General features: G+C 61.2%; 1 protein-coding gene across 1 annotated transcript in view; it reads right to left on the bottom strand.

Annotated features, from left to right (window-relative positions):
- Positions 1-7967: 7967 nt before the first annotated feature.
- KCNK5 (potassium two pore domain channel subfamily K member 5) overlaps positions 7968-26730 on the bottom strand; it is a 31178-nt gene continuing 12415 nt past the window's right edge. The window contains exons 2-5 of the mRNA XM_004619332.2: positions 12833-12944; positions 11594-11760; positions 11345-11513; positions 7968-9890 (exon numbers count right to left, since the gene is read on the bottom strand). Of these exons, the coding sequence (XP_004619389.1) occupies positions 9031-9890; positions 11345-11513; positions 11594-11760; positions 12833-12944 (1308 nt within the window). The 3' untranslated portion in view covers positions 7968-9030. The remainder of the gene's footprint in view (positions 9891-11344; positions 11514-11593; positions 11761-12832; positions 12945-26730) is intronic.

Below are 26730 nucleotides of genomic sequence, written 5' to 3'. Positions count from 1 at the left end.
CCCCTGTGGCTGTCCCATCTTTAGGAAGGCCAGGAGAGAGGGGAAGCTCTTGACCGTCTCCACTACACTCCTCGTGCTTCTCCCACTCCCACTCTACATTGATCCCAGGATGCCTTCAGCAAGTGCTGACCAAGCATCTTCAGAGAGAATACTAGGAGTTAAAGGTCAAGGAGTCAGCTCCCATGTCTGAGTCTGGGTAAGACGCCACTTGGTGAACCTCAGTTACCATCTCTGTAAGGGTGACAGGGGACTAAGAGTTAACTAGATTGGAGGTTCTTAATCTTGAGAGAGCAATGGAATCATCTAGGGAATTTTAAAATAGATTTAATTGCTGACCCCAGCCACCCCCTCCCCACCATCCACTGTGAAGATGTTTATTTCATGGGTTGGAGTAGGACCTGGATGACAGCATTTGAAAAGGCTCTGGTGGTCATAATACATAGCCAGGGTTGAGAATCACTGGATTCAAATGAATCACTAGACTATCACTAATAGTCAGTGACTAGGCCTTATAATAGGTTCTCAAGAGAGTTTCCTTGAAAGAAGGATTTTTGTCAGCAACAGCTTTTTTGTTTCTTTTTGGGTCATACCCAAGAATGTTCAGGGCTACTCCTGGCTCAGTGCTTGGGAGTTGCTCATGATCATACTCAGGGGACTATATAGTGCCAAGGATCAACCGGGGCTTCCAGCATGCAAAACCTGCACTTCGGCCCTTTGAGCTGCCTCTTTGGCTCACAGGAGAAACCTTTGCTTTTTATAATTGAGAGGTAGATTTGGAGGTGCTGGGAGCTTTCGTTGGATGTAAATGAAGAGTGTGTTCCAAATCAGGAGCAGGAAGATGCTGGGAAGATGGGACATTGCCAATTAAGAAGGAATCTCAGAGTGACTCTTTGAAGATGGATCAAGCTGATTTATCTGACTCTATTGCAACTCAGGGTCCGAAAAATGCCCTTTGGTAGGATGAGAGCTTGGGGATCTGAAGTCCTGAACTGATGCTCCTTCTCATCAGCTCTGTGACCTCAGGCAAGTTCATGAACCAACAGATCTTCATAAGCAAAACAGGAATGCATAGTTTGCCTTCACGGGGCTGTTGGGAAGATTAAGAGAGACAAGAGACTGGAAAACAAAAGATGAATGTAGAGTCATTCTAACTAGGTTCAATCCAAGTAAATCCCGGGTAAATCACTGTGGAAAGTCTGCCCCCAGGAGCAGGAGAGGGCAGGCATCACATTGTCAGAATCTGACCCGGACAGTGACAGCAGTCCAGTCATCTAGAATGAGTCATTTTCAAGTGTTCCCTGAGGTGAAAGAAATGACATTTACATGAAGTCAGGCCAGATACCTGCATGCTAGCTTCTTTATTGTTTTCTTATTAGTTATTATTTTGTGGTGCCTTTCATCTCTGGAGATGCCAAACTTATGGTGTGTGTGAGTGAAATTTGTCTGTTTCCTTTAAGAAAAATCATATTCCATATTATATGGAATATACCTAATATTTAGCACCTAACATTTAGTATTTGACTTGGTATTTTTACCAAAAGCCCCTCCTGGGTTTTTTATAAAAATAAATGTCTTTATTTATTATTGAATAACTGTGAGATAGTTACAAATTTTCATGATTTTCAGTCATACAATGATCGAGCACCCATCCCTCTACCAGTGTGCATTTTCCACCACCACTGTTCCCAGTATCCCTCCCGCCATCCCCACCCCCTGCCTCTGTGGCAAGAACCTTCCTTCTTACTCTCTACTTTGGGGCATTATGGTTTGAGAAGGACCGTACTCATTTGTGGAATATAAAGTAACATAATATGAGACTAACACCCAAGGACAGCAAAGATAAGGGCCAGGAGGACTGCTCTACGGTTTGGAAGCCAACCTCACTTGCTGGGGAAAAGGCAGTTGGGATGGAGTACTGGGACTCTGAGAACCCCAGCGAAAGCTGGACGTCCCTCTGCACGGCCAGCGAGGATGCTTCCACTGCTGTCAGGCAGGATCACACTCTCTGCCAGAAGGTGCCACCTGCCTCCAGTACAGCCCCTTCTGGGGGACCCAGATAAGGCATCTGCTCCTTGGGGGGCGAGAAGCCCCCACCCTGCCGTGCTCACCCTGTGTGAGTTCCACTTCCATTGCTCATCACCAGCGTGCGCACAGGGCGCATGCATGGAAGAGAGCAGAGCATGTGCCCCACAAGTCAGGCAGTGCCTGGCCCCAAGCAAATGCCTGGAGAGAGTCACAGTTGGTAGGACAGCTGCATGTGAGTGAAAGCCAGCGCAGGCTTGTGACCTGCAGGACACTGGGACATGCCACTGATGCTGGGGTTAAGTACTGGACATCTGTGGCACCCACCTCTTTGGGTGGGGAGGGGGGTTGGGCCACACCGAGCTGTGCTCAGGGATCACGCCATGCCCTACCTGCTGTACTCCTGGGCATCCACTTCCGACAGGTCATGGACATCCTCATGGAGTCCTGTCCTCTCCTGTACAGTAGGTGGGAACTTTCTGGAAGACCTTAAACTCTCGCCTCTGTTGACTGATGTCAGGCGAAGGTGCCTCTGTGTCAGGCAGCGTTTGTGCTCAGCAATCTGACCCTAGCAGCCTTAGTCTGGATCCCAGCCACTCCATTGCCCTAGTACAAATACCTGACAGTGTAGGCCAGAGGGTCGCTCCTGTAATTATAAAGACAGAGTAGATGGGGACTTGGCAGAGGCCCCTACACACTCCCGGACAGGAATTTGAGTGCCCAGCACCCCAGCTGAAACGTCTTCCATGCTCACAAAGGCTCCCTTTCCGCCTCCGAGCATGACGCAGGGAGCTTCCTGGGGTGGCTGGGGACAGGTATGTGTAACTGCCCACCTGTTGCTATCACTTACCCTGGGATCAGGTACCTGCTACTGGTTTGAAGGGTCCAGAAGAGGACAGGTGACAACCTGAATATCCTCAATGCTGCCCAGTTACTGCCAGCTGCTTTCCAAGGAGGACCAACCTGGCTTTCCCCTACCCCCAAGGCCCACCGGTCAGTGCAGCGCCAATGCAGATCAAAGTTTCACACTTTCTCTGCGGGAGGGAAAATTCCTCATTTGTAGGGTTCGCCATATCCACGGGTGATGCAGACACCCACTCTGGCCAATTCTGAGCTGCCAGACGCAGAGTCTGGGTGAGAAAGCAAACACACTTCACAGACTGTTTCCTCTTTGCCCATAGTAGCTGCCGACGACCGCCAAGGCATGGCGAGTAGCAACGTGGAAAGCGGAGAGAAAGCTGCAGGGCTGCAAGTGCCCGTGGCCTTTGGTCCTGACAAAGTTCACTGCAGGTTAACATCATTTCATTTCTCACGCAACCAGTTTGCGAAATTCTGAAACTTGAACCATGGTTGCTCGGGAGCTGGTCTGTGCTTGTCTCCAACCCAGGGTGAGACCCTTTTCCAGAGCGAGTGGACTCTTGGGGAGAGGGGTTGGTGGGGGCAGAGAGGGGTTGTGCTGGTGGCGCTCAGGGTTACTCCTGGCTGGCTTGGGGGAGCGAACCCAAGTAAGCCGAGTACAAGGCAAACACCCACCACCTCATGGACAGCAGGAGTCCCCCAGGAGCTGACTCTAGAGCGTGAGGAGCCCGTGGGCAGAACGTCAGTGAGCCCAGAGCTGGGCGGGTGATTGCTCACTTTCCTTCCTCCTCAGTCATCACAATCAAGTGTCCCGGCTGACCCTGAGTCTCCGCAAACACAGGCCACTGGAACTGGACCCCTGTGGTGTCAACAGTCAGAGAGCAGCTTGGACAGCCAGGCCCACACGTGAAGGGGTCACAGGCAAACACAGGCAGGGAGGCTCAACAGAGAAGTCGAGGCAGAGGGGCCTGGCCTCAGGCCTCAGAACCTGCCCATTTGGGGTTCTACCTCAGATCGGCTGAGTCAGAGCCTCCTGAGGCAGTGCCCAGGAATGCCCTGGGGATTATGTGGATCACCACAGGGCAGAAACTCCTTTACTTCCTGGGTGTTACAGCTGAGGGTGGCAGGGAGCTGCCTGTCGGGGTCAAGAGCCGGGTCCAAAAGTGACCGGCACAGTTCTGGGCCCTGGACCCCAGGTCCAGGTAATGAGTGGGCTGACCCCCCAGTGTGGGGGGGGGGGGGGGGGTCCACGGCAGCCTGCTCCAAATCACAAGAGCTGGAGTGCCCTGAAGGGCAGACATGGCTTCTCAGCTTCGTGGCTGAGGGGCGAAGACCTCAAGCTTGCCAGTACCATTCACAAAGATTCTAGAGATGCCCACAGGGAAAGAACTTCAAAGCTGTGGATCTTGGCAAGAAAATACCCAGCAGAGGGCTCTGGGCACAACTCTGCCACTTGAAGGACTTGGAGAGGTAGTGCACGTGGCTGAGTGCATACTTCCAGGAAGGACTGAGTTCGATCCACTGCACCCTACGGTCCCCTGAACAGCCAGGGGCTGAGTGAAAACCAGGGGGGAAAATAGCTCTTTGAAGCAGAGCCAGGGGTAACCCTGAGCATTGCTGAGTGTGGCCCTAATACAAATACAAATAATGAATAACACATACACAGAAATTACCCTCCCTTTCTTGTTTTGGGCCACATGCAGCTGTGTGCAAGGCTTGTAAGCTGGGGAACCATGAGGTGCCAGGGATGGAACCGGGGCAGCCACATGCAGGCAATCACCCTACCTGCTGTTCTATCTCTCCACCCTCTACCTTTTTCCTCTTTCATGTCTCTCTGCCTCCATCCTGCCCTCCTCTCCTTCCTCATTTTTCCTGAATGAAATTTTCTTAAAGGGAGAAAAGAGAAAAGATGTCTTAGTTCTTGGGGTGGTGGATGGCAGCCACTCCCAGCCACACGCCAGGGGCAGACAGTCCCGAGCCCCTCCTCTCCTGGGCCCGGGTAGCCCTTGGCTCTCCTCCTCTGAACTTCTCTCGAGCCCAGCAGATGGTTGCTCAGCTGCTGGCAGGCCCAGCCGGTGTGATCAGCTGCCCCCAAACTGGAGTCCTAGAACAGTATCTCTCAAGCATGTGCTTGCATTCCAGAGCGTGGGGGCTGGCCGGGCTGGGCAGCACAGGCCTAGTGGGGCTGGAATGTTCCAGACTGGCCTCAGCCTCATCACTTTCTCCTCCATAGAACGAGCAAGCTCTTCCCAGCCTGGATTTCCACGGACCCGGGGCTGGACAAGAGCCCAGGTCACTTCCAGAGGATCCGCTGATCGAAGTCTGGGTGGGGCTGCGGGTCGGACACTTGCCTTGCCCGCAGCACACCGAGGCTCAATCCCCGGCACCCCATATGGTCTCCTGAGTCCCACCAGGAGAGATCCTTGAGCACTTCTGGGCGTGGCCCTGAGGTCAAAGATACCACACCTCCTGCTGAGGGGGGCGGGTAGGTGCAGAGAGCTCTCCTGCCAGGAGCATGTTAGAAAGGCCAACACCTGTGGATGGATGTCCAGCCCCAGGCCCAGGCCCAGGAGGGAGCTAACGGGCACATACAGGCCTCTTGGCAGGATGGGGGACAATCCTGGGGGTACTGACAGGGTCTGTGGGCATGAGCTCCGCTTTATCACACTCTCCTCTCCCCCCCACAGCCTAACCCCTTCCTTTCTGTGACTTCCTTTAACCCTTCGAGTTCTGGGTCTTCGTTGTGGGCCTTGCTGTCCAGGGGAAGCAAGGAGACACTGGCGCTCAGCGTTTCCTTGTTTGAAAGAATGAAAACCAGCACCACCATGAACTGGCACTATAAAATACGGCACCTGGCTCGCAGTAGGGTGAGTAATCCCCGAGGAATGGCCATGACGTGACTCGGTAAACAGGGAGCCTGGAATGGCCCCAGCAGTCCCCAGGAGGCTGGGGGAAGGTGGGGGCTGCTCAGGGAACCCAGGTGCTGTGGACGGGAGAGGTGAGGACAGAAGGGAAACCAGGTGAGTGGAGACGCTGCCGTGGCCGCTCAGGTGACTGACCAGGCCGCCAGGACGCAGCAGCCCCAGGCTCTGTTGAGAATCGCTCTCGGGAGGGCCCAGGAGCAGGGCTCATCTGCACTGCCCTGTGGAAAGGACTCTGGTGTCCTCCACACAAGGCCCGGGCAGGGCCACTGCGCCCTCACGACACCTCCACACAGGGCAGCGCCAAGCAGCCTCCCGCACAGGCACTGCACGGAGCCCAGGAGCCCACTGCGACCTTGGCCCTGAGAGCAGTGACTGACAGGGCTCGCAGGTGACACTGTTAGGATACTCGCATGCGTGCCTGCTGGGGTCGCCCCCGTTTAGCTGGGATACTCACTGGGGTCACACCGGACAGCAGAGCTGCCAGAACCTACTCAGTGCATGGGGTGGGCACTAGGAACTGAACTCACCACTTCATGGCCACTGATATCCACTTTTATTGTTATTGTTTTGGGGGCCATGCCCAGTGGTGCTCAGGGATCATATGGGATGCCTGGGACTGAATTCCCATCAACGGTGTGCGCTATCACTCCAGCTCCTGGAGAGATAGCTCCATCAGACTATGCAGTTCCGAGGGCGTGCCTCACCCCATCTGGTGCTTACAGAGGGCACAGTGAGGAATGTGGAAGCAAGCAGGAGAGCTGTTTGGCTGCTACCAGGTTTGTGGAAACCTCTTAGTTGCCTCAGCTCCCTCCGTGGTAAAATGAGGCAGGCTCACAGTAACTGCTGAATATGAAAAGACCTCAAGAGGAAGAGACAGTGCTGTCAGACTTCTGGGGGAACTGGCATGGACATCAGTCCTAAGACACTGGGGAAAAGGACCAGAAATATAAGCAAGGGGAACCAGTTTACTTTCATCATTTTCCTGATTTCCACGTACCCAGAACAGTGGGAATATAGCCTGGGACAAGCTGGGTGCCCTCTCGTGAGCTCATGGAAGACACAGGCATCCTGGGGGTGGGTGGGGAGCAGTAGGGAGCCCCCTGGCAGGAGGGCGCGTGGCCTCAGAGCCAGCCTTCCCAGGCCGCTCTCTAGACCTGGCCGAGGAACCGGCTTTCTGCCACATCCCTGCCAGGGCCGCGCCTCCTCTCCCAGATACTCCTCTGCTCCCACGCAGGCCCTAGACGCTCCCTCCCACCTCCCACGCCAGCTCCCATTGCCCCCACGTCCGGTCTAGAACCCAGGTCTGTCCGGGGTACCGGAGGAAAGCTCCTCGTCTGCTCCGTAACTGCAAGTTTCTTCACTCTCCCAGAGCAGCAGGGGGTGGGGTGCTTGGTCGCAACGTGAGAAATGGGTCGGTGCCAGCGAAAAGGCAGAACTCCATGGCCTCTGCGTCCCCACCCTCAGTCCCGGGCTAAGAGGGGCTAGTTTCCCACAGGGGGCTCCCTAGTGATTCAGCAGTCCCCCACTTACACCCTGGACTGTTCCAGGGCCTGGGTGGGGGGGCATCTCCCATACTCCCAGGTAGTGTTCAGGGGGCCCGTGGGAACACAGGATGTGCTCAAGGTCGTGATGCTGGGACTGCCTCAACGGTGTCTGGGGGTCTCCAAGGCCAAACTGAGCCATGCCTGGGGCACGTGTGGCACTGTCTGTGTGTCACCACGTGCCCTGCCCCTGCACTCTCCAACCCTCAACAGATCCTTCTGTGCTTCCCTTGGCCCGGTGCCCACTCCTTGAGCCCAGGCCTGCTCCTCCAGGCCTCTCCACCTCGCCATCCCGGCCCACGTGGGGGTCTGGACGAGCCACCTCCTCACCATGGTGGGGGGATTTTCTCAGGACCAGGAACACGTATGTGAATCCAGCCTGTTCACTGCCATCTCCCAAGAATCGCCTGTGCTTTCTGCCCGTATGGTGGGGTGCCACACCTACATGGGCGCCAACAGCCTGAGGGACAGGCCTTCCCCACCCCACTCCCACCTGTCAACCTGTCACCTGCTCCACAGGGACCCGGATGTGCCCACCCTCGGCTGTGCCCAACCACCTCCCCCAGACGTTCTGCCGCCCTCAGGCCTCCCCACAGCAGCACGCAGCAGGCTAGGCTCAGGTCTCTCATGTTTTATTGTAAAAATGTCAAAATAAATTACAAGGGCTCCGCGGCCAGAGGGGCATACAGTGTGTGCAGTTGCAGGGCCTCGGGGCAGGGGGCGGCAGAGGTATCCAGATGAGGGGGACGGCTCACCTCCTGCCCCGCATCTGAGGCGTGCCCACCCCACACTGTGTGGGGACCTAACCTTGTCCGAGGCCACCGAGGAAGGCCAGCTCTAGGAGGGCAACTGCAGGGCACCCCCCAAACCGTGGGGCCCTGCCTCACAGGGAAACAGCAGTTCACTCAGAAGTCACAACCAAACGGAGGCCGGGCAGGGCCAGCGTCCATCTCCGAGAAGCCGAGAGCTCAGCTGCGGTGAGTTCTGCCGGCCGCTGTGCGTGGCTCCACGTTGTCGTCTGCTCCGGCTGCGGACACACACCTCCACCTCCCTCTGCACTGTCTCTCCCTCCCACCTGGACACCAGGAACCAGGCGCCCCGCACAGCCAGCACCCCGTGGGAGGCCTGGCCGCCCGCACTCCCAGGGCCTGGCCCTGCCCGTCGCCCCTTCCTGAATGTGACACCGCCGGCCATGGGGGACCTGTCTGGGACAAGGTCCCAGGACCTTCAGGTTGGCTCAGACTGAGGAACCACGGCACCACTTGGTCACCCCAATCTCAGGCCTGTCTCGCCCCCGAGGACGGGGCTCAGGGAAGGGCCCATCAGCGGTTCCCGAGGCAGGCACTCCCACCTCACGCCCGCCCGCTAACACTGGTGAACCCAGGGGCCTGACTGCAGGTGGGTGACCACTGCCAGCCCACGAGTCTTTGAACCGTCTGCAGCGTGAGCTGAGCTCTGAACAGGGACCCCCTTTCCCACCAAGGGCCCCCATGCAGCTGGAGGAGAGTTCAAACTAGGGGGCCACGGAGGGTGTGGACGGTGAAGCAGGCCCCGGTCCCCCACCCCACATTCCAGGGCTATTCTCCCCATTCCCTGAACAGAACCAGGAGCCCTATCGTGGGTGGGCACCCAGAACGACAGGGACAACAAGAGCCCTCGGAGGCGGGCGGGGGGCCGGCCCCACCTCACGTGCCCTTGGGCCCGCCGGCCTGGTGGTACTCGTTCAGCAGCTGCTCGTAAGGCACGGAGAACTCCGACTCGGTGCTGGTGAAGGTGGACTCGTCCGAGGAGGGGAACTCCCCCAGGTTCAGGGGCGCCTCGGCCCCTGTCCCCTCGGCGGGCCTCTGCTCTCCTGCCAGGGGGTCCTCCAGGGAGGACTTGGAGGTCTCCTCATCTGAGAGGCCGGCCTCGCGCGCGGAGCTGGTGGCGCTCTGGGAGATGAGCGGGTCGTAGTCCTGGGCATCCCACACCTCGCCCTCCTCGCTGATGCGGTCCAGCTGGCCCGAGAGCCCCTCAGGGGCGGCGGGCTCGTCCCCAGGAGGGCTCTCCCCAACATCCTCACCGGGGGGCCGGGACACGTGGCCTTTGCTCCTCAGGGTCTGGGACACCTCCTCCAGGCTGGGTGCCCGGCTCTTGGAGTACATCACCAACGGGGCCAGGGAGGCGGGCACGCCGGGCAGCACGGGCCCCGGCGAGCCCAGGGCCGGCCCTGGGACCCTCTCTCCCGCCCCGCTCGTCTTCATGGCCTTCTTCCCGATCTGCTTGATCAGGTCATTGTAGGTCTCCTCCTTCTTGGAGAGGAAGCTCAGGATGTTGTTCTCCTTGGCCACTGGGCCCCCCGCCATCTGCAGGGCCTTCTTGGAGTGGGGGGAGCCCTCGAAGGACTCCTTCCGCCGCCGCCGCCGCTTCTTAATGGCCTTGTGCACCTCCACAAACATGCTCACCTTCCAGTTGACAAAGAGGGACAGCCAGGCCAGCCCCAGGTAGATCCAGAGCTCCACAAAGTAGCGGTACAGGGCGTGGTAGTTGGCGCTGGGGTTCACGCCTGCAGAGAGGGCAGTCAGAGCTGCGCCAGGGCAGGGGAGGGGAGGGACCCCAGGCAGCCCCTCTCCCGCCTCCTGCCCTCTGCATCCCCCGCCGGCCAGAGGCAGGAGGGCGCTAGGGACGAGGCTGCTCCTGTGACGGGTGCCAGGGTCCCGACCATGGAGCTGTTCCTGCTCCCCACAGCGCCTGCTGTCTGCTGCCTGCGTGCCGCACTCCTTGGGGTCTGTGAAACTAGGGCGGGGCCTGCTGACTTGGTGACAGGGACGGACTTGCTGGTTTGACACGAATGAGGCTGGTGTTTGGGTCCGAATGTGCAGGGTCAGGGGAAAGAACCTGAGCTGCCTTTTCTCTCTCCTGGAAGCTCTGCTCTACCTCACTGCCCCTCAGCCTCCCCCCAGCCCTTCAGTCGGCTCCTCCTATATTCTGCCAGGCTCGACTCACTGGGTGCCCCATCCTGGGAGGAAAGGAAGGAAGGAGAGAGGGAGTGAGGGAAGAAAGGGAGGGAGGGAGGGAGGGAGGGAGGGAGGAAGGAAGGAAGGGGAGGGACGGAAGGAGAAGAGGGGAGAGGAGGGGAGGGGAGGGGACGGGGGAGGGGAAAGGAGGGGAGGGTCATCTTTTCAGGTGTCCATCCCGAAGGCACCAAGACTCCTAGGCACGCACTGCAGCCCCCGGCCCCTAGCCCCGACTTTCCTGCCTCCCGCCAGTGACGGCCTATCTCACTACCTCACTTTTCTGGCCTTTTCACAGGCCAGTTTCCTGCCGCAAAGCCTGATGGTGAGGGCGGCGCCCTGCTGGGGCCAGGAGGGGGCTGGGCCTGCCTCTCCTCAGCCTGCTGCAGGCCCAGCAAGGCCAGTGGGGGGCGCTCAGGCCCATCTCCTCTGCCTCCCTCAGGGGAGAGCCCTGAGCCGGCCACCGCCAGCTGGCAGGGCAGCAGAGGGAGGGGACAGCACCGGACGCCAGACAGACACGAGAGTTCTGCCCAGTGCCACGGGCCGGCCAGAAGGAGCAGAGGCGGGTGCAGGGCTGGGGAGAAGGCGATGGCCAGGCAGACAGGAGGGCCCGGGCGGAGAGGGAGGGAAGAGAGAAGGGGAAATGCGCGTACAGGAGGCCCACTGCTGACCCTCAGGCCCGATTCCTTTCCTGCGCTGCTGTGGATTTGGGGCCACACGGTCTGTGCGTGGGAAACCCAGGAGCCAGGAGGACGAGCTGTGCTTCCCAAATGCCCCCATGCGCTCGGCCCCTTGAGCCACTGAGCCTGGTCCTGCATTCCTTTCCTGGCAGCAGCGGAGAGGGGACTGTTGTGGGCTACACCCGGCAGTGCTCAGAGGGCTGGACGGATGCGGGCCGCATGCAAGGCAAAGGCTCCCCCACTGCACCCTCTCCCCAGCCCCCGGCCACACAGGAGCAAGACCAAGGGAGCAGCGAGGAGAAAAGGGGGGCTGGGGGAGGACGCACCGGCCACGAAGTCCCCGAAGCCGATGGTGGAGATGGTGATGAAGGAATAGTAGAGGCCCTCGATGTAGCCCCAGTCCTCGGTGACCATGAAGACGAAGGGCGGGATGACCAGGTGCACCAGCACGCCCCACACGATGAAGATGGCCGTGCATGTGATCTGCGCCTTCCGCTGGGGGACACGGCAGTCAGTGAGACCCCCCGGAAGGCTGTCCCGCCGCCCCCCACCCCGCTGCTCTTCCCCGCCCCTACCAGGCTGACGCCTCTCCTGGTGAGGAACTGGCCCAGCCTCTTGGCTCTTCCCCCGAAGAACTTGCCCAGGGCACTGATCCAGGTCAGGCACAGAGGCACGCCAAAGAGGCCGTAGAAGACGCAGAAGAGACGGCCAGCCGGGGTCTTGGGGGCCACGTTGCCATAGCCTGAGGAAGAAGACGGGGGTCAGGACCTGAGTCCGCTGCCGCCTGGGGGCAACGAGAGCAGCCTGAGATGCTGGTCTCTGGGCAGGACCCGCTGTCCAGCCCCGAGGCTCCCTGAAGGGAGGACAGTCGCCCATCCCCCAGCTTGGGAGGAGCCCTGAGAGCCCACCGCCCACCCCGCCCCACGCGCTCTGCCCCTGAGAGCCTACTGCCCCCCGCCCCCACGCGCTCTGCCCCTGAGTGCCTACTGCTCCCCCGCCCCCACACACTCTGCCCTGGCGGCCAGCATGAGCACTGGGCTGGCTCCCACTTGGCTTTGTGGGTTTTCCTGGTTTGGGCCTGTGCGGCACGGATGGAACCCAGAGCCTTACCAGGCGAGGTGGGGGCCGTGCCCCTCAGCCGCCCCTCCCCCCGAAGCCTCCCTCCTAGAGCCTGCCCACCCCCAAGGCCCAACGCCCTGGCTGCCGGCCTCCAGCGCCCCTGTGGGAGAGCACCCTCCTGCCGAACCCACTCTGCGACCTTTCTGCTCTTAGCCCCTGCTCCCCTGTGACCCGGGCTGTGTGGCAGGGGTATACAACCCAGAAGCCACGAGGCTGCTTCAAACACATCCTTCACGACCTCTCTGACCTCTCCCTCCCGCTGCGTGGACCCCTCTGGGGCCTGGTTCGGAGCCTGTGAGGAGCGTGACTACCTCACCGAGGGCCGGGCGGCTGGTCAGGCAGCCCAGCCAAGCAGGACCGAGCCTGGCTTAGTGAGCAAACACGTGTCTGTCCGGCTGCTCACCAGGCTGTGTCGTTCCTGCTCCAGGAGCCCGAGGGACAGGATTTCTGGGAGACGGTCTGTGCCCACAGCCTACCAACCACAGGGCTACTGAACACCAGGACGCCCTAAGGACACACTCTGGCAACTTCCATTTATTTGGAAGAGGTGGCGGGGGGGGGGGGTGCTTGGGTGAGCTCACGTGGTACTCGGGACCACCTGGTGCTAGATCAAAGCGAGCGTGCCCCTCACCCTGTCTCTGTAGCTGGGCTCCGTGGAGGCTGGGAGGACGAGGCTGACAGCCCCGAAGACTCACCGATGGTGGTGATGACTGTGGCTGCGAAGATCATGGCATTGGGCCAGTTCCAGTTGTTGAAGGTCTGGTTCCCGGTGATGGCCACGCCCTGCTCGGCAGCATCTGACACTACCTGGAGACAACCCGTCACAGTGGTCAGGCTCACTGACGGCTAAGTGACGGCACAAAGTTAAACTGAGGCATAGGCAGGGATCAGCGCCACCGCCCTGTGAGCCTAGGGTCACGAGTACAAGTCCCTGGTGTCCCACATGTGCCGGTATGACCCAGCCGGGGCTGCTGTCTGGGATTCCGGATGCCACAATCTGTTTCAGGCTGGGCCACAGTGAAGTGTGGGAGCACCACAAAGAACATGCCTCATACTGCCCCCCACACACTCCACAGCTACGAGGGGCAGCTGTGGCGGGAAGTGTGGCTGAGCCACTGGGAGACGTGCAGCGGCCACGAGCGCTGGGCGTGTGGGCTACAGCCCCGGCGGATACAGCAGTGATGAGGTGGGGTGGGTGGGGAGCAAAGCACGCCGATTCCTTACAGGCCTCCCACCACTCATCTCTGCTATAAGGCGGTGCTTGAGAGCCTCCACTTTACAGATGCCGAAGCAGTGTTCCGGGCAGACGAGGACGGTCAAGCCCCTCGCCCACCTTCACTCCCCTCTCACCTGGAGAGTCCGTCACAGTCATGGCTGGGCCCTGCCCCAGCTCCTGATAGGGCAGGATGGAATGGGGTCCAGGAAGCAGAGCGCCTAACAAGCCCGTCAAGGTCGCCGTGGTCCAGGCGCACGCAAGGCCCACTAGTGGCCAGCTCTGAAGCAGACCACCAGAACCCGCAGCTGACCGGAAACGCTCCGCTCCACAGGGCTGTCGCAAAGGCCCTGAAGGCTGCTGGCCTCTCCCACTAAGCTCTCCGGGGTCCCGAGAGGGTCTGCGCACTCGCTGTGTCCTTGTCCTGGCCGAGCCTCAGCTCTGCGCAAGGTCAAGGTCTGCACCAAGAGCAATGAGGTCATCAGCCCAGGCTGGGCTACGGTCCCCAGGCAGACTCAGAATCCTACAGTCGCACGAGCTCCCAGCACAGCAGCCAGCAGGTGAGAGGTCACCATCCAGGGAGGCCGGAAGAGACCTTATCTCTCCAGGAACTCTGGGAGCTGCACAACCTGTTCCCGCCTGACCAGCTGCCGCCTCCCCAGACACCCTTTGACTCTACGACTGTCCACCCCCTGCTAGGGACATATCACAAGACCTGCCTGAAACCTGGGGTCCCAGGCCTGTACCCCAGGAGGGTCTCAGGAAGGACCATTATACGCGACTCAGTCAAATTCCCTGCAAAACTCCAGCCCAAAGGACTCGGCACCTGCTTTGCAGGGCAGATGCCTGGGTCTGATCCCAGCACTGCCAGGTGTGGCTCAAAATCTAAAGGACACAACAACAAAGGAAGTCCTCGGGCTGGAGTGCCAGTCCGGGGGACAGGGGTGAGGCACTTGCCTATGCACATGGCTGAGCTCAGCTGGAATCCTGGCACTGCATATGGTGCTCGAGCACCGTCGGGCATACACAGAGCCAGAGCAAGCTGGGTAGACCAAACTGCCCCCGTCCCCCGCCATGCCAAGAACTAACTAAAGCCAAAGAGCCAGCACAGGGGTTAAGGTGCTGGCCTTGCCTGAGGCTGACCCGAGTTCAATCCCCGGAACCATGCCAGGAGCCAGCCCTCAGCACCGCAGTGTGGCCCCCAAACCCAAACTAAGTAAGTGCCAAGTACTGAGGGAATAGAGCGAGGGCTGAATCAGGGGGAAGGAGACCTGCCTCCGTCTGGCAGGCGGGCGGGGAGGGAGGAACGACGGGGTAAGCGAGTCTGTAGTGCCGGAGAGGTTCCCAGGGTGCCACACGTCCACATGGGTCTCTGCCCGCCACCCTCTTGGGCGGAATCCCAGGGACAGTCAGGCGCTCAGGCCAGAGAGAGCATTTGAAACCACCGTCAAAGCCCACCCACACTCCCCAACTCCGCACTGGCAGCGGAGAACAAGGCGGCACCGGGGTTTGCGTGCAGAAGCCCAGCGTGGGGAGGCGCCGGCACGCCGTCCAGCGGGAGCCCCGGCTGGTGGGGGCAGCCCTGCGGGTCTCTGGAACGGCCTGATGGACTGTCTCACGGTGTCCCCGCGCAGAGGAGGTGGCTCCAGACCGACCTCTAACTGGCGCATCTGCGGAGGAAGTGGGGAACGGGCGCTGGCGGCCACCGCACGGGCTCCTCAGTGACCAGTCATGCTCGGCTGAGTGAAACTCCCTCTCCACAGGGCTTGCAAAACCTTCCAGTCTGGTGGAATGCAGCAAATCTAGATTTCAACCCAGCGACTGAACAGATGGGCTTGGAGATATTCGTGTGGACAAGACAGAGAAATGTGGGGTGGAGCTGGGACTAATTTGGGTCCATTTAGTAAAGGCCCATAAACAACCCAGAGTATTGATGTTTATCAGCCTGGCTTGAGGTCCCCATTATCATGCCAAAGGCCTCTGGCCTGTCAATAACTTAATCAACAACACAAGGATGTGGACTGCCATCCAATCTGAGACGCACAAATGGGGGGCAAGAACGGGGTGGGACAGCTAACAGCTGACAGGCACGCACGGCAGACGGGGACTCCAACTCATCTGGACGGCGACAAGGGACCCTGGGCGGTGAGGAAGGGCTGCAGGGAAGTGTCCCTGGGTCTCGCTGGACCACGATGCCATCAACACTGGGGAAGCTGCTAGGAGAAAAGTAAATACAATCTCAGGCAAGTCAGCACCTCAGCGTTCCAGGGCGGGGTGGCGACGGCCCATTGTTCTCTGCATTGCTCCACCTGGGAGTGGACCGCACAGGACAGGGTGCTGGGGGCAGGAGGGAACTGCCCCGAGCCCGGCCCCCTTGGCAGCGATCCACTTCTCACTTCTGGGTTCTCCTGCACTCACAGGGGCCGCCAGGGAGGCTGGATGGAGAAGGAAGACTACTCCAGTGCTCCGGAACAAGGTCCTGTATGTCCCCGGCACTGCCCAGGACAGAGTCGTCCTGCTCCTGTCCTCACAGATGGGAGAGGCCGTGTGTACTCCTAGACAGTGGGCAGTTCCAGCTGCCAGGGAGCGGAACTGACCGTGTCAAGGACCAAGTGGTCTGGCGATCACGGAGCAGGGGCTGGAGGGACCCCCAACCGCAGAGCTGGCCGATGGGGAGCTCTGCCAGGGAGGCTGCGGGGCCAGTGCACATGCTCCGACCCACAGCCCAGCACCCCGCGGCCCCCGAACAAACAAATGAAGTCATCAGAAAGGACGGGCACCCTGCCCTCCACGGCCAATGGAGGGCCCAGAGATAGGCCTGTATTCTGGCCCGGCTACCAGAGAGCGGTATTCCAGCCTTCCCCGTGGCATCCACGGTCCCCCCGGACAGGCAGGCAAAGGGGGGCAGTGGGAGAGCCCAGAGGCCCCCAGAGGCTGGAAGCCCCAAGGGCTGACGTGGCAGGAGAGGAGAAGCACCTCTGTCAGAAAGACCCCTGTGAGCAGCCGAACCTCAGAGCTGCACAGCTCTGCAGATGGCTCCGGGTCGCCAGGGCTCCCCGCACTGCTGCTCCTGGCTGCGGGTGGGCGGGCACATGCACACAGCTAGGGGACACTGAGCACGCACTGCACAGAGGAGTGCTTGGGCAGGGGGACGCGGCCCCTGAGACTAGGCTGCATGGGGCCACTCCAACTCCCACCTCTAGCTGGGCTCCGCCTGACCCCCTCAGTGCGGGTTCCAGTCAGGCCCCATTGTTCTGAGGTTGTGGAGGGGCCAGGCCAACACCCCAAGACAAGGCGTCCCATCCTCGGGGTTAGAGAAACAGCTTCCCAGGAGGAGGCGGCCCCCGCTCACTCCCAGGACTCTTTAACTTGGCTCCCAGCTTTATCCAAGATAATATTTTGGTTGTGCACATCCCCTGGCTAGCGGGATCCTGCACCCAGCCCTGGCCCAGGGCCCCTCACCTCCCACCCTCACTCACGCAGCCTGTGCGGCCTAGGCTCGAGCATCATGCTGGACGTGCTGTGCCCCTCGCTCCTGCCCCCAGCATATGGTTCTGCTGCCAAGGGGCCAGAACCTCTCCCACCTTGCAGATGAAGACGTAGGTCTAAGAGGGGGTCTGGGAGCTGGGTCTGGTCAGCACCTTGGAGCGAGAGACCCAGGAGGAGCCCCGTCCCTACCCACCCCCGGGACCACAGGAAGGAGGGTGTGCCCACTGCACCTCGGCGCCAGCTGCAAAAACACAACCCAGAACTGGCCCGTCCACTCTGGCCCCAGCTTGGTTCCTGGGATTCAGGCGACCAGTTTCTGCTCTCGCTGTTCCTGGATGCGGGGCAGCTCTTCAGCCCAGAGATCTGGGCGTTCCCACAAGGCGGCTGCCCACCTGCGCCTCGGAGTCAGCCAGACGACTGGCCAGTCTCAAGGGGACTGCCTTCTAACCTGGTCTACGGCAGGAGACTCCAGCCTCCACAGTGACCTCATGGGTGGACACACAGAGCTGCTGGCTCTGCAGTAACTTCTGGACCCCTGGTCTTCTGGGTGGACCTTCCTGGCCACCCCCACTACTTGGACCCCATCACCCATTCCACCCTGACCCAGGTAGCTCCAGCCCGGGAGGTGGACTCAGGCTGTGGGAGCTGGGAAGGTCCAGGCACACAGAGAAACTTGGTCACACCCTGGGGAGCGTCAGGGCGACTGCGCCGGCTTCCCTGACTGGTGGCTGGTGGCTGGTGTGGAGCCCGCGCGGGCAAGGGCTGATCTCCAAGGCAGTCAGCTTGCTGGCTTCTCCCTCACAGATGAGGGTAGTGAGGCACAGGCGTTGAGTGAGCAGTCCCAGGGCGGTGGGGCACCAGGGCTGCTGTGCCAGGGGAAAGGGATGAGGAGCTGGGGTGGGCAGGGTCAGAGGACACCGCGGGCCAGTGCCAGGGAATGCAGGCCGCCCCGGGCAGCTCCGTGCTGGATTCCCAAAGCCCACCACGCTGTCTGGGCACTTGGTAAGGAAGGAGCAGGCGGGCTTGGCGAGGGAGCTAGAGAGAGAGGGCACAGGCTCTGCATGGGGGCGGGTTTTGCTCCTGACTTTCTCAAGTCCCCAGCAACCACCTGGGGAGAGGTGACGCCCATTTAATGAGAGGGATAATAAAGCAAGCCCGCCGGCCTCCATGGTCGCTCTGTCCTTGGGTTCAACTTACCAGCAATGGCGCAGGGAGGTCTTCTCCGATTGAGGGATTGGGGAGCAGAGCGTGGGGCTGGGGCAGGACACGAGGCCCAGGGTGCAAGGGGAGGAGGAGAACCCGGCTGTGAGAGCAGAGGGGGTGAGCTGGGGAAGAGGTGCTGGGAACGGGGAGGCTGTGGGTGACCACAGGCGGGTCCTCCCTGAAGGAAACGGGAGTCTTGTCCGAAGAGCTGGAGCACGTGCTTCCTCGTGCCCTTGGGAGCAAAGGGACCCCCTACTGCAGGGCATGCCCCCAGGGGGACAATAACCTAGCCACCAGCCTCAGGTTGCCCATCTGCCCAAACCCACATGTCCAGCACAGCGTACGTCACACTGGCCACCCGCATCCACGTGGCGGTGCCCGTTCCTCTGCTGTTGCTAGGGGCGGGGAAGGAACCAGCTTATTCCTTTTTGCTTTGTTTTGTTTTGGGTCACACCCGGCGATGCTCAGGAATTACTCCTGGCAGTGCTGGGGGGGAGGGGGACCCTATGGGATGACGGGGATTGAACCTGAGTCGACCACATGTAAGGCAAACGCCCTACCCACTGTGCTATCTTCGCAACACTGGAACCAGCTTGTTCTGACAGTGTTCAGGGTCCTGGCAGTGCCTGTGATCAAACTCAGGTGGGCTGTGTCCAGGCGAGCACCCCACCCACTCTGCTCTCTCTCTGGCTTCCCCTTCCCGTCTCTTCCCAACACTGATAACTGCCCTTCATGGTCGGCTCAGCCTGCCTCTTTCCCGGGGGAAAACCCGCCGTGGGTAGGGCAGGAGCAGACTGTGCCGGACCAGGTGCTCCCAGACAGGGCAGCTGGGGTGGGGCGTGTGCTAAACCTCCCTCAGATGGAGGCAGAGGTGGGGAGCGGGCACACCCACGTCTCGGTTCTCACACTCCCCCGAGGCCAAGTGGGAGCAGTGTCACCCCAACACGGCGTGCCTACCCCACTCCATTCCCGGCTCCCTCGGGCCCACATCAGTCTGTCTGTCTAGTTTCACAGTATCCAAGACCCCCGGAGTGGTCCAGGCTCTAGTCCAGCTCATGGCCGAATGGGGCTCAATCCCGTATGGTGCCCAGAGTCACAGCCAAGAGTGATCTCTGAGAGGGAAGAGTGCCTGCCACAGGATGGGGGGTCACCTGGGGAGGGGCCTGGGGACTCTGGCGCTAGGAAACGTACACTGGTGGAGGGACAGGTGTTGGAACATGGCATGACTGGAACCTAACCATGAACAGCTTTGTAAGGAGCTGGCTCACATTGATTCCATGAAGAAAATAAAGTTATCTCTCGTACAGAGCCAGGAGCAATTCCTAAGCATCACCAAGTAAAATAAACAAAGACCCCACTGGAATGGGAGGCAGGGCTGGGTGGGTGTGAAATGAGACAGACGGGGAAGGGGTTAGAATGCCCCAGAGGGGCTGGAGCGATAGCACAGCGGGTAGGGCGTTTGCCTTGCACGTGGCCAACCCGGGTTCGAATCCCAGCAACCCATATGGTCCCCTGAGCACCACCAGGGGTAATTCCTGAGTGCAGAGCCAGGAGTAACCCCTGTGTATCACCAGGTATGACCCCCCCAAAAAAAAATAAAAAGATAATGCCCCAGAGTTTGTAGCTCAGCACTGGCCCCCTGGTATTGCTCTGAACATTCTTAAATCCTCTCACATTACTAACTTATAGAGGCGATGGGTGGAAATAGAGCACTGGACAATGGGCCTTCCCGTCTCAGGCCCAGCATAAGATGAGGGGCCGGGGCAGGGGCAAGTGGGTGCTGATTCCTGGTGGCCTTGGGTTGCTGGCGCCAGGGGGCGAAGCAGCCCCAGGTCTCTGAACCTGAGCACAGAATCTCCCCCACCCCCCACCCTGCCCTGTGGGTCCAGCTGATGCCCAGGGCCAGCTAGAGAAGTAAAGCTGATGGCTCAGGCCCCAGCTCTGCCCTTCTGGCCCAGATTCAACTTCTCCAGCTTTCTTTAATCTTGGGGGTTCACGAGTTTCCCAGAAAGGAAACCTGGGCCCAGACCCCTCGGACACAAGCTGCGGGGGGCTCCGCTGGGAGAGCAGAGACCCACTCCTGGAGCCCCAGCTGCCTCGCCGCATTCACAGCCTGACTGGAGGGCGCAGGCGCTGCACCGGGGGACTGTCTGTGGGCGCCGGGAGGGCTCTCTCCGCATGCTCGCGGCCCCCTGCCGGCCCAGAGACCAGGGCGGTGCAGGGAGGGCAGAGTGCGAGCAGGGTGCTGGCGCAGGCCCTGGGCCCCTGCTGGCTGACACAGAGTGGGGTCTGTGAGCAGAGACCCGCCCTCGGCCTCTGTGCTGGAGAGTCGCACAGTGACGCCAGACACTGGCATTTTTGTGAAGGAAGATATGGCGGAGTTTCTGCTGGCACCAGGATGTCAACAAAGGCCGAGGCAAGACGGGCTCAGCCCCTCGCGGAGACTCCCCAGAACCCCGTCTCTCTGCCCACTCCTTCCCACCCCGGACAGTGCAGCCACGCGCACAGCCCCCGTGGGCCTGGGGGAAACGTGAGCGTGCTGCAGACTCAGGCTGGCAATCAAGAGTGCAGGGGGCCCGGGGGAACGGCCCGCAGCCACCTCAACACCCAGCCCAGAGCCTGAGCTATGCTGGCTGGGGGGCCACACCCAGCAGTGCTCGGGGCTGTGCGAGGTGGCAGGAGCTAGAGTGCAGTTGGCCGCCTGCACTTCAAGGCACGCGCCTGACTCCAGCCTGCAGAACCCCGTGGGCCCCCCACCTGCTTGCCCCCATCTCTGCCCAGACCACGGCCCCCACTCCCCGTCCTCCCAGCCCCCACTCCCCAGCCCGCTGTCCCGTCCTGCACCCCCTCCTGCTCTCGCAGTCCTGCTGTGCCCCTGGACCCCACTCTCGAGCAAGCCTGCAGCGGAGACCTCCCGTTTCCGACTTTCTCAGGCCTGGCCTCCCAGGCCTTGCTCTGGAGGGACAATGAAAACAAGGCAGGTGACCCTGCCCCCCATTGTTCTCGGCCGGCCGGTCACCCTCTCCCAGCTGGGCAGCTGTCCCGTGAGAGCCAAGTGCAGGGCAGCGCCTCACCGGGACGGTGACCCAGAGGGCGGCAGGTGGGGCCTAAGCAAACAGGCGGCGCTGCTGGGGGCTGCGCTCGGGGTGGGGTCTCATCGGGGCTCCCTCAGTTCCCTCCCACTCCCACGTGTGCCCAGGTCACCCTCTCAGCTGTGCTCTCAGAGCTAACCTGCTTCACGGAGGGCAGGAAAAGGCGCGTGGTCGGCACAGGACCCTCCAGAGACTGGCATCCCCGACTCTCGGGACCACCTACCCCCTGCCTGGGCCAGTGGGCGGGGAGCGATGTGGTGAGGGTGGCCTGGGGCCAGCAGGCAGCTGCACCCCATCTCCCTGAGATCAGGTAGGATCCTCAAATGCGGGTGCTCCCTGCCCCCTCCCCCAGCACTGCAAGGTCACCCCGACCTTGCCGGAAGACGAAGGCGCAGGCACCAGCCCCAACACCGAGGTTTCTAAAAACAGCCCGAGCAGCCACAAAGCAGGTCAGCAGAAGTGCTGAGTGGTCGTCCCTGCGCCCAGCTCCGACTCTGCAGCCCAGGCAACCCCAGCCGCCTGCCCAGTCACCACGGGGCGGGGGACGGCCGGGCTGTAGGTGCACCCCAAGGGGGACTGTGGTCCTGGACCCCCAGCACGCCTCTCCAGGCCTCACAGGCCACACACCACGGGCTGCTGCCAGGACGAGGACGGGTGCTGGGCACGAGGCCACCTGCACCCCAGTGCTGGCGCTACTGTGGCCGAGAGCTGGGCAAACCCCCTTCCCGGCCAGCCCACAGGACACTGCACAGCAGCTCTGTCCCCGGGCGCCTCTGCCCTGACCAGAGGTAGGTCCACTAGCTGCCCTCAGCAGGGGGCCCCTCCCCTGCCATCAATGCTGTTTCCACCCGACCTCACTAACCAGTCCACGTGGAGAAGCTCCCAGGTGAGGGGCTGGAGAGCAGCTCTGGAACCACCCGGGGCACTCCCGGGGGAGGAGGCAGAAGAGCCCACACCTGCACAGCTGCACCCGGGCTCCCCCCTCCACGGCCGGGCACCTGCTCCTCCAGTTACTCCCGAGGGGAGGGGCCGACACCCCACGCCTGCTCCTCAGAGCGCCTGGGCTATAGGGGCTCTTCCTCCCTCAACGGCTGGCTCTGGCCACAAAGGACTCACCAGGAAGCCTGCCCATGGATTAGCAATTGTTCCAAGAGCACTGAGGTTTCGAAGATAAACCTCTTCACTGGCTGACCTGGGGAAAGCTCAGCGGCAAATGCGCCTGCTGTGTGAGCGCGAGGCTGTGAGCTGGATCCCGGCACCCCTCCCCACATGCTCTGAGCAGACAGCGCAGCCTGGTGCTCTGGGCAGGTTCTCATCAACACCTCCAAGGGCAGGGCTCACGAAGAGGTGGCAACCGGGGCCAGAGGGGGCTCAGAGGGCTGGCGCGCTGGCCTGGCACGCAGGAGCCCCGGGGTCGACCCACAGAACCACGGGGTCCCCTGTGCACTGAGCAGGACGTCAGCTCCAAACTCTGCCTAGTGTGGCCCCAAAATTGAACATCCTTTTTAAAAAAGCGAATTTGGTGTTGGGGCCCAAGAGATCATACAGCAGGGAGGGCATCCCACATGGTCCCTGAGCACTGCCAGGATGATTCCCAAGGGCAGAGCGCAGAGTAGTAACCCCTAAGCATCGCTGGATAGGACCCAAGAAGCACTGCCGCCCCCCCACCCCCAAAAAGGCACTTGGTCTGAAGAACAGCAAAAAAATAATCCAGGTGTTCTAAGTGATAGGGACCCTTGATCCCTCTGTGAGGTCACCACCTGCCCGGCCAGCAACCACCTCTCCACGGCAGAAGCATCCTCACCCCAGCCCTTAAGCCCCACACTGTCCTCGAGAGGGCACCCCCAACCCCAGACACACACAGCCATAAAGCCTTTCTTGTCTGATTTCATCTAAACTGGAAGCCCACTTCCTCTGCCGCAGCCTCCCGAGGGCGCCGGGAAGCAGCTGGCCTCCATCCTCTCCGAAATCCATCGACAGTAAGTCACCTCGGCCGGTGCGGTGTGCAGGGGGGGCCGCCCCTGCCCGTCGATGCCAGGTGGGCCGACAGGGAGAGCCGGGCACAGGCAGCTCCCCACAGCCAAAAGCACTGGGCAAGCAGCTCCAGCTGCCAGGGCACCCCCACACCCAGCCTGCCAGCGGGTCCAGCACAGAGACCCCAAGTAGTGTCCAGAACTGGGGTCCCGCTCCCCCGTGCCAGACCAGCAACCCAAGGAGGCCACCTAGGCAGAGTTCTGACCAGCACAGGGGCTGGCCTTGCCCACCGGCCAACTGGGTGTGGACCTGGGCAGGAGAAAAGCCGTGTTTTGAGCTGAAGGCCTGGAAAAGTACTGCCAGGCCCTCCCAGCAGAGGCTGGCGGAGGCGTGAGGTGAGGAAAACCCGCCCACCACCTCAGCCTTGGGCCCCCAGACCAGGTCAGGGTGGCGACAGGAAATGGAAACTCTCCCGCAGCCCCATGCCAAACACAGAAGCAGAAAGGACAGGGGGCGCTACGCTCTCTCTGACCCCCGCCGGGCTGGCGCTGGAGCAGCAGCTCTTTCCCAGAGGGGGGTCCTGTGCTCCTGCCCACCTGCAGCACCGGGAGGGGCTTGCCTGGCATGTGGCCACCCCAGGTCCCATCCCAGGACCACGTAACGTTCCCAAAGCACTGCCGGAGCAATCCCCGAGCACAGAGCCAGGACTCAGCCCCGAGCACCGCCGAGTCTGCCCCCTCCTCTCCACGGTTTGGTAACGCGGCCACAGCACATTCTGGTTTGGTTAAGTGAAACCACCACCAGTAGGGGCTGGGGAAGTGGGCTCATCGACAGAGGTGTGTTCGGTATGTATGTGGAGGCCCTGGGTTTGAGTCCAGAATCAAGACAAACTACACCAACAGCCACAATAATCCATAAAACCTACTAGCAGTAGCGGGTGAACACCACACTAGAGTCTGGGCCTTCCGGTTCACCCCACCTCTTACTCGCGTGGGTGCTTCGGCTCACTTAGAGGCCTCCCTGGGCCCCTGCAGGATCCGGCAGAGCGGAGGGCACACTGGGGCCCACATCCCCCTGCTCACTCTGAGTTCACGGGTCTGACCTCACACAGCTTGGTCTGCTGGCAAAAGCCCGCCCGAGCGCCCCTGTCCCTCAAATGTCCGGGGCCCCTCGGCCACCAGAAGGAAAGGCACGGGGACCGCACGCTGCCAGAGCATGCTTGCCAGAACAGGGTTTATCTGTGCTCCGTGTCCCTCGCACTTGAAACCCTGCCACGGCTGTCTTGCTTCCCCCACCTGAGGGGCAGGTCTCTGCACTCAGCGACGCACAAGCTTCACGGAAACCGTGGGGCAGAGACAGGCCTCGCGCCCTGCCTGCTTTTAGACCGAGTTCCCCTGGGTCAACGCAAATGCAGAATCAGCCACCCATGAACTACAGCTGTCCCCACCCCCCGTCTTGTTTTAGTACGACCTGGTGTTCTGACTTAAGAACTCAGAGCAGGAAACCACGCTACCGCGGGCTAGGGCATGCGTGTGCCTGGGCAGGGGAAGCAGCAGGTGTGCCCACTTTGGGTGGTCACTGGGTGCCCCTTTGGCATGCCCCAAGGGACCGGAGAGCCCCCTGCAAGCGTCCCAAGGCAAGGTCGACACTGCCGTGCAGGGTGGGGGGCGGGGAGCGCCGGGCAGGAAGCTGACCTCAGGAAAGGGACTCCTGAGCACGCAGGTGGGGAGACAGCACGCCGCTCTCGGCCTCCTGAGTCAGCAGGACCCCAGAGTGCCCTGCACTGCTGCTGGGAGCCTGTCCTAGGTCTAGACCAGGATGACCCCCACCAGCTGCCCCAGAGCGGGGCTGCAGTACCCTCAGATGCAAGTGGGAGGGGCACTTCCTATTTGTTTGCTTAAAGAAAGTAGACTGAGAGTTAGTGGAGCGGGGAGGACTCTTGCCTCTCATGCATGCCTGGGTCTGATTCCTGGAACCTTTATGAGGGCCTTTGGGCAACGCCACGAGTGATTGCTAGGTGCAGAGTAACCCCCTGAGCATGACCAGGGGTGCCCAAAAGACAGAGACGTAAGGAGGGGAAGAGGAGGGGAGGGAGGACACTGACTCCCCTCCCTTCCCAAAAAGGACGTGGTGGGCCTGGTAAGATTTGGGCAGCTCTGGGTGAGACAGAAGTCCACTGCAGGGGTGTGCAGCCCGGCTGTCCAGGGAGGGCAGGGAGTAGGGGACAGACAGGGTGGGTGGCTGGAGCAATCGCACGGCAACAGGGTCAGCCAGGTTCAATCCCAGGTACACCACACAGTTCTAGAGCCTGCCAGGAGTGATCCCTGAGCACCGCCAGGTGTGCGTGTGTCCCCCCCCACGCCGCCTGCATCTAGACCAGGACCCCGGGGCGGGCCACCCTGGGAGGTGGGTGCTCTCGTGTGGGTTCGTGTAGGCAGCCCCAGGGGACAGCAGCGCCCCCTAACTGGCCACCATGGCCCCATGCAACGCTCCAAGGCAGAAACCAAGTCTCACATGTCTCAGCATCAGCACACCGCCACCAGGAAAAATGGGGTCCTGGGGAGACGGCTCCAGGGCACGAGCCCCCGCGGGTGAGACCTCAAGTTCAGCTCTGAGCGCTCACTAGCTCCTGAGGTATCACAGGTGGTGGCCCCTGAGATCGGCCAGGGCCCCCCAGCTGCCCCCCACACCACCAGCTTGGTGAGTAGCCGAGGCCTGCGCCCCAGCTCTCTGCTCGGGCCTCGTCACACGGGCCGGGACAGACTCCAGGGCCTTCTCCTGGCAGGTCTGGGGACTGAGGGCTAGACTGGGGGTGGGTGGGGAGTGTCAGAGGTGACGGTGTTGAAAAGCTGATAACCAGGACACCTTCCCTCTTCCTGCTCCCCAGGGGTGCTGACAAGACACAATGGCACCGCGGGCCCATCAGCCCACTCAGCACTTCTCCTGGGGCGAAAAGCACCCGCCGGGAGGGAGGCCAGGGCGCCGCTCCAAAGCTAACAGGGTCAGGACACAGCCCGCAGCCGAGGGGAGCAGGTACGGGAACAGGGGCTGCCGGCAGCCGCCACTCCGTCTTCCTGGGAAAACGGGGCCAGGTCCACCCTGTGCCCAGGGCTGGGGGCAGACCCCGACCTGGGCGGGGCACAAGAGCCAACTTTCTGGCCCAGGGAAGACCTGCCGTGGGGTCCATGGCCAAGTGGCCGGCTTCATCCAACCCCCAGCAGTATACTAAGCTGTCCGTTGCTGGTTGAGGCTTCCGTGTTACTGTTTGTTTCCTGAGCTGAGTTGGCGTCTGTTCCTCCCCCCTTTGACGGTACTGGGCTGTGAGGGGCTCTCCCAGCGTCCATTACGGCGGTTGAGGGGTATGGGTGTGCCCGCCCGGGCTTCAGGAGCTCCAGGGAGAGGGATGTGGGGACGCCTGCTCGCGCTCTGGGAAGACCATAGTTCTCAGCCTGAGTAAGGATGTGCTGGAACTTTCTTGGCTTTGGTGTCTCTGTGGAGACGGGCTGTGAAGCAGGGGAGTGGGGCCATTGGCATGCCGGTGGTGTGACTGCCGGGGCTCTGTCCGGTGGGGACTTGCGTGCCCCTTACCCAGTTTTCCTCCTGGAGGCCTGTGCACCCATAA

Source organism: Sorex araneus, chromosome 5 (genome assembly GCF_027595985.1).
Source record: "Sorex araneus isolate mSorAra2 chromosome 5, mSorAra2.pri, whole genome shotgun sequence".
Classification (NCBI taxonomy): domain Eukaryota; kingdom Metazoa; phylum Chordata; class Mammalia; order Eulipotyphla; family Soricidae; genus Sorex; species Sorex araneus.
Note: the sequence above shows the minus strand (reverse complement) of the source record. Positions and strands in the feature narration are given on the sequence as shown.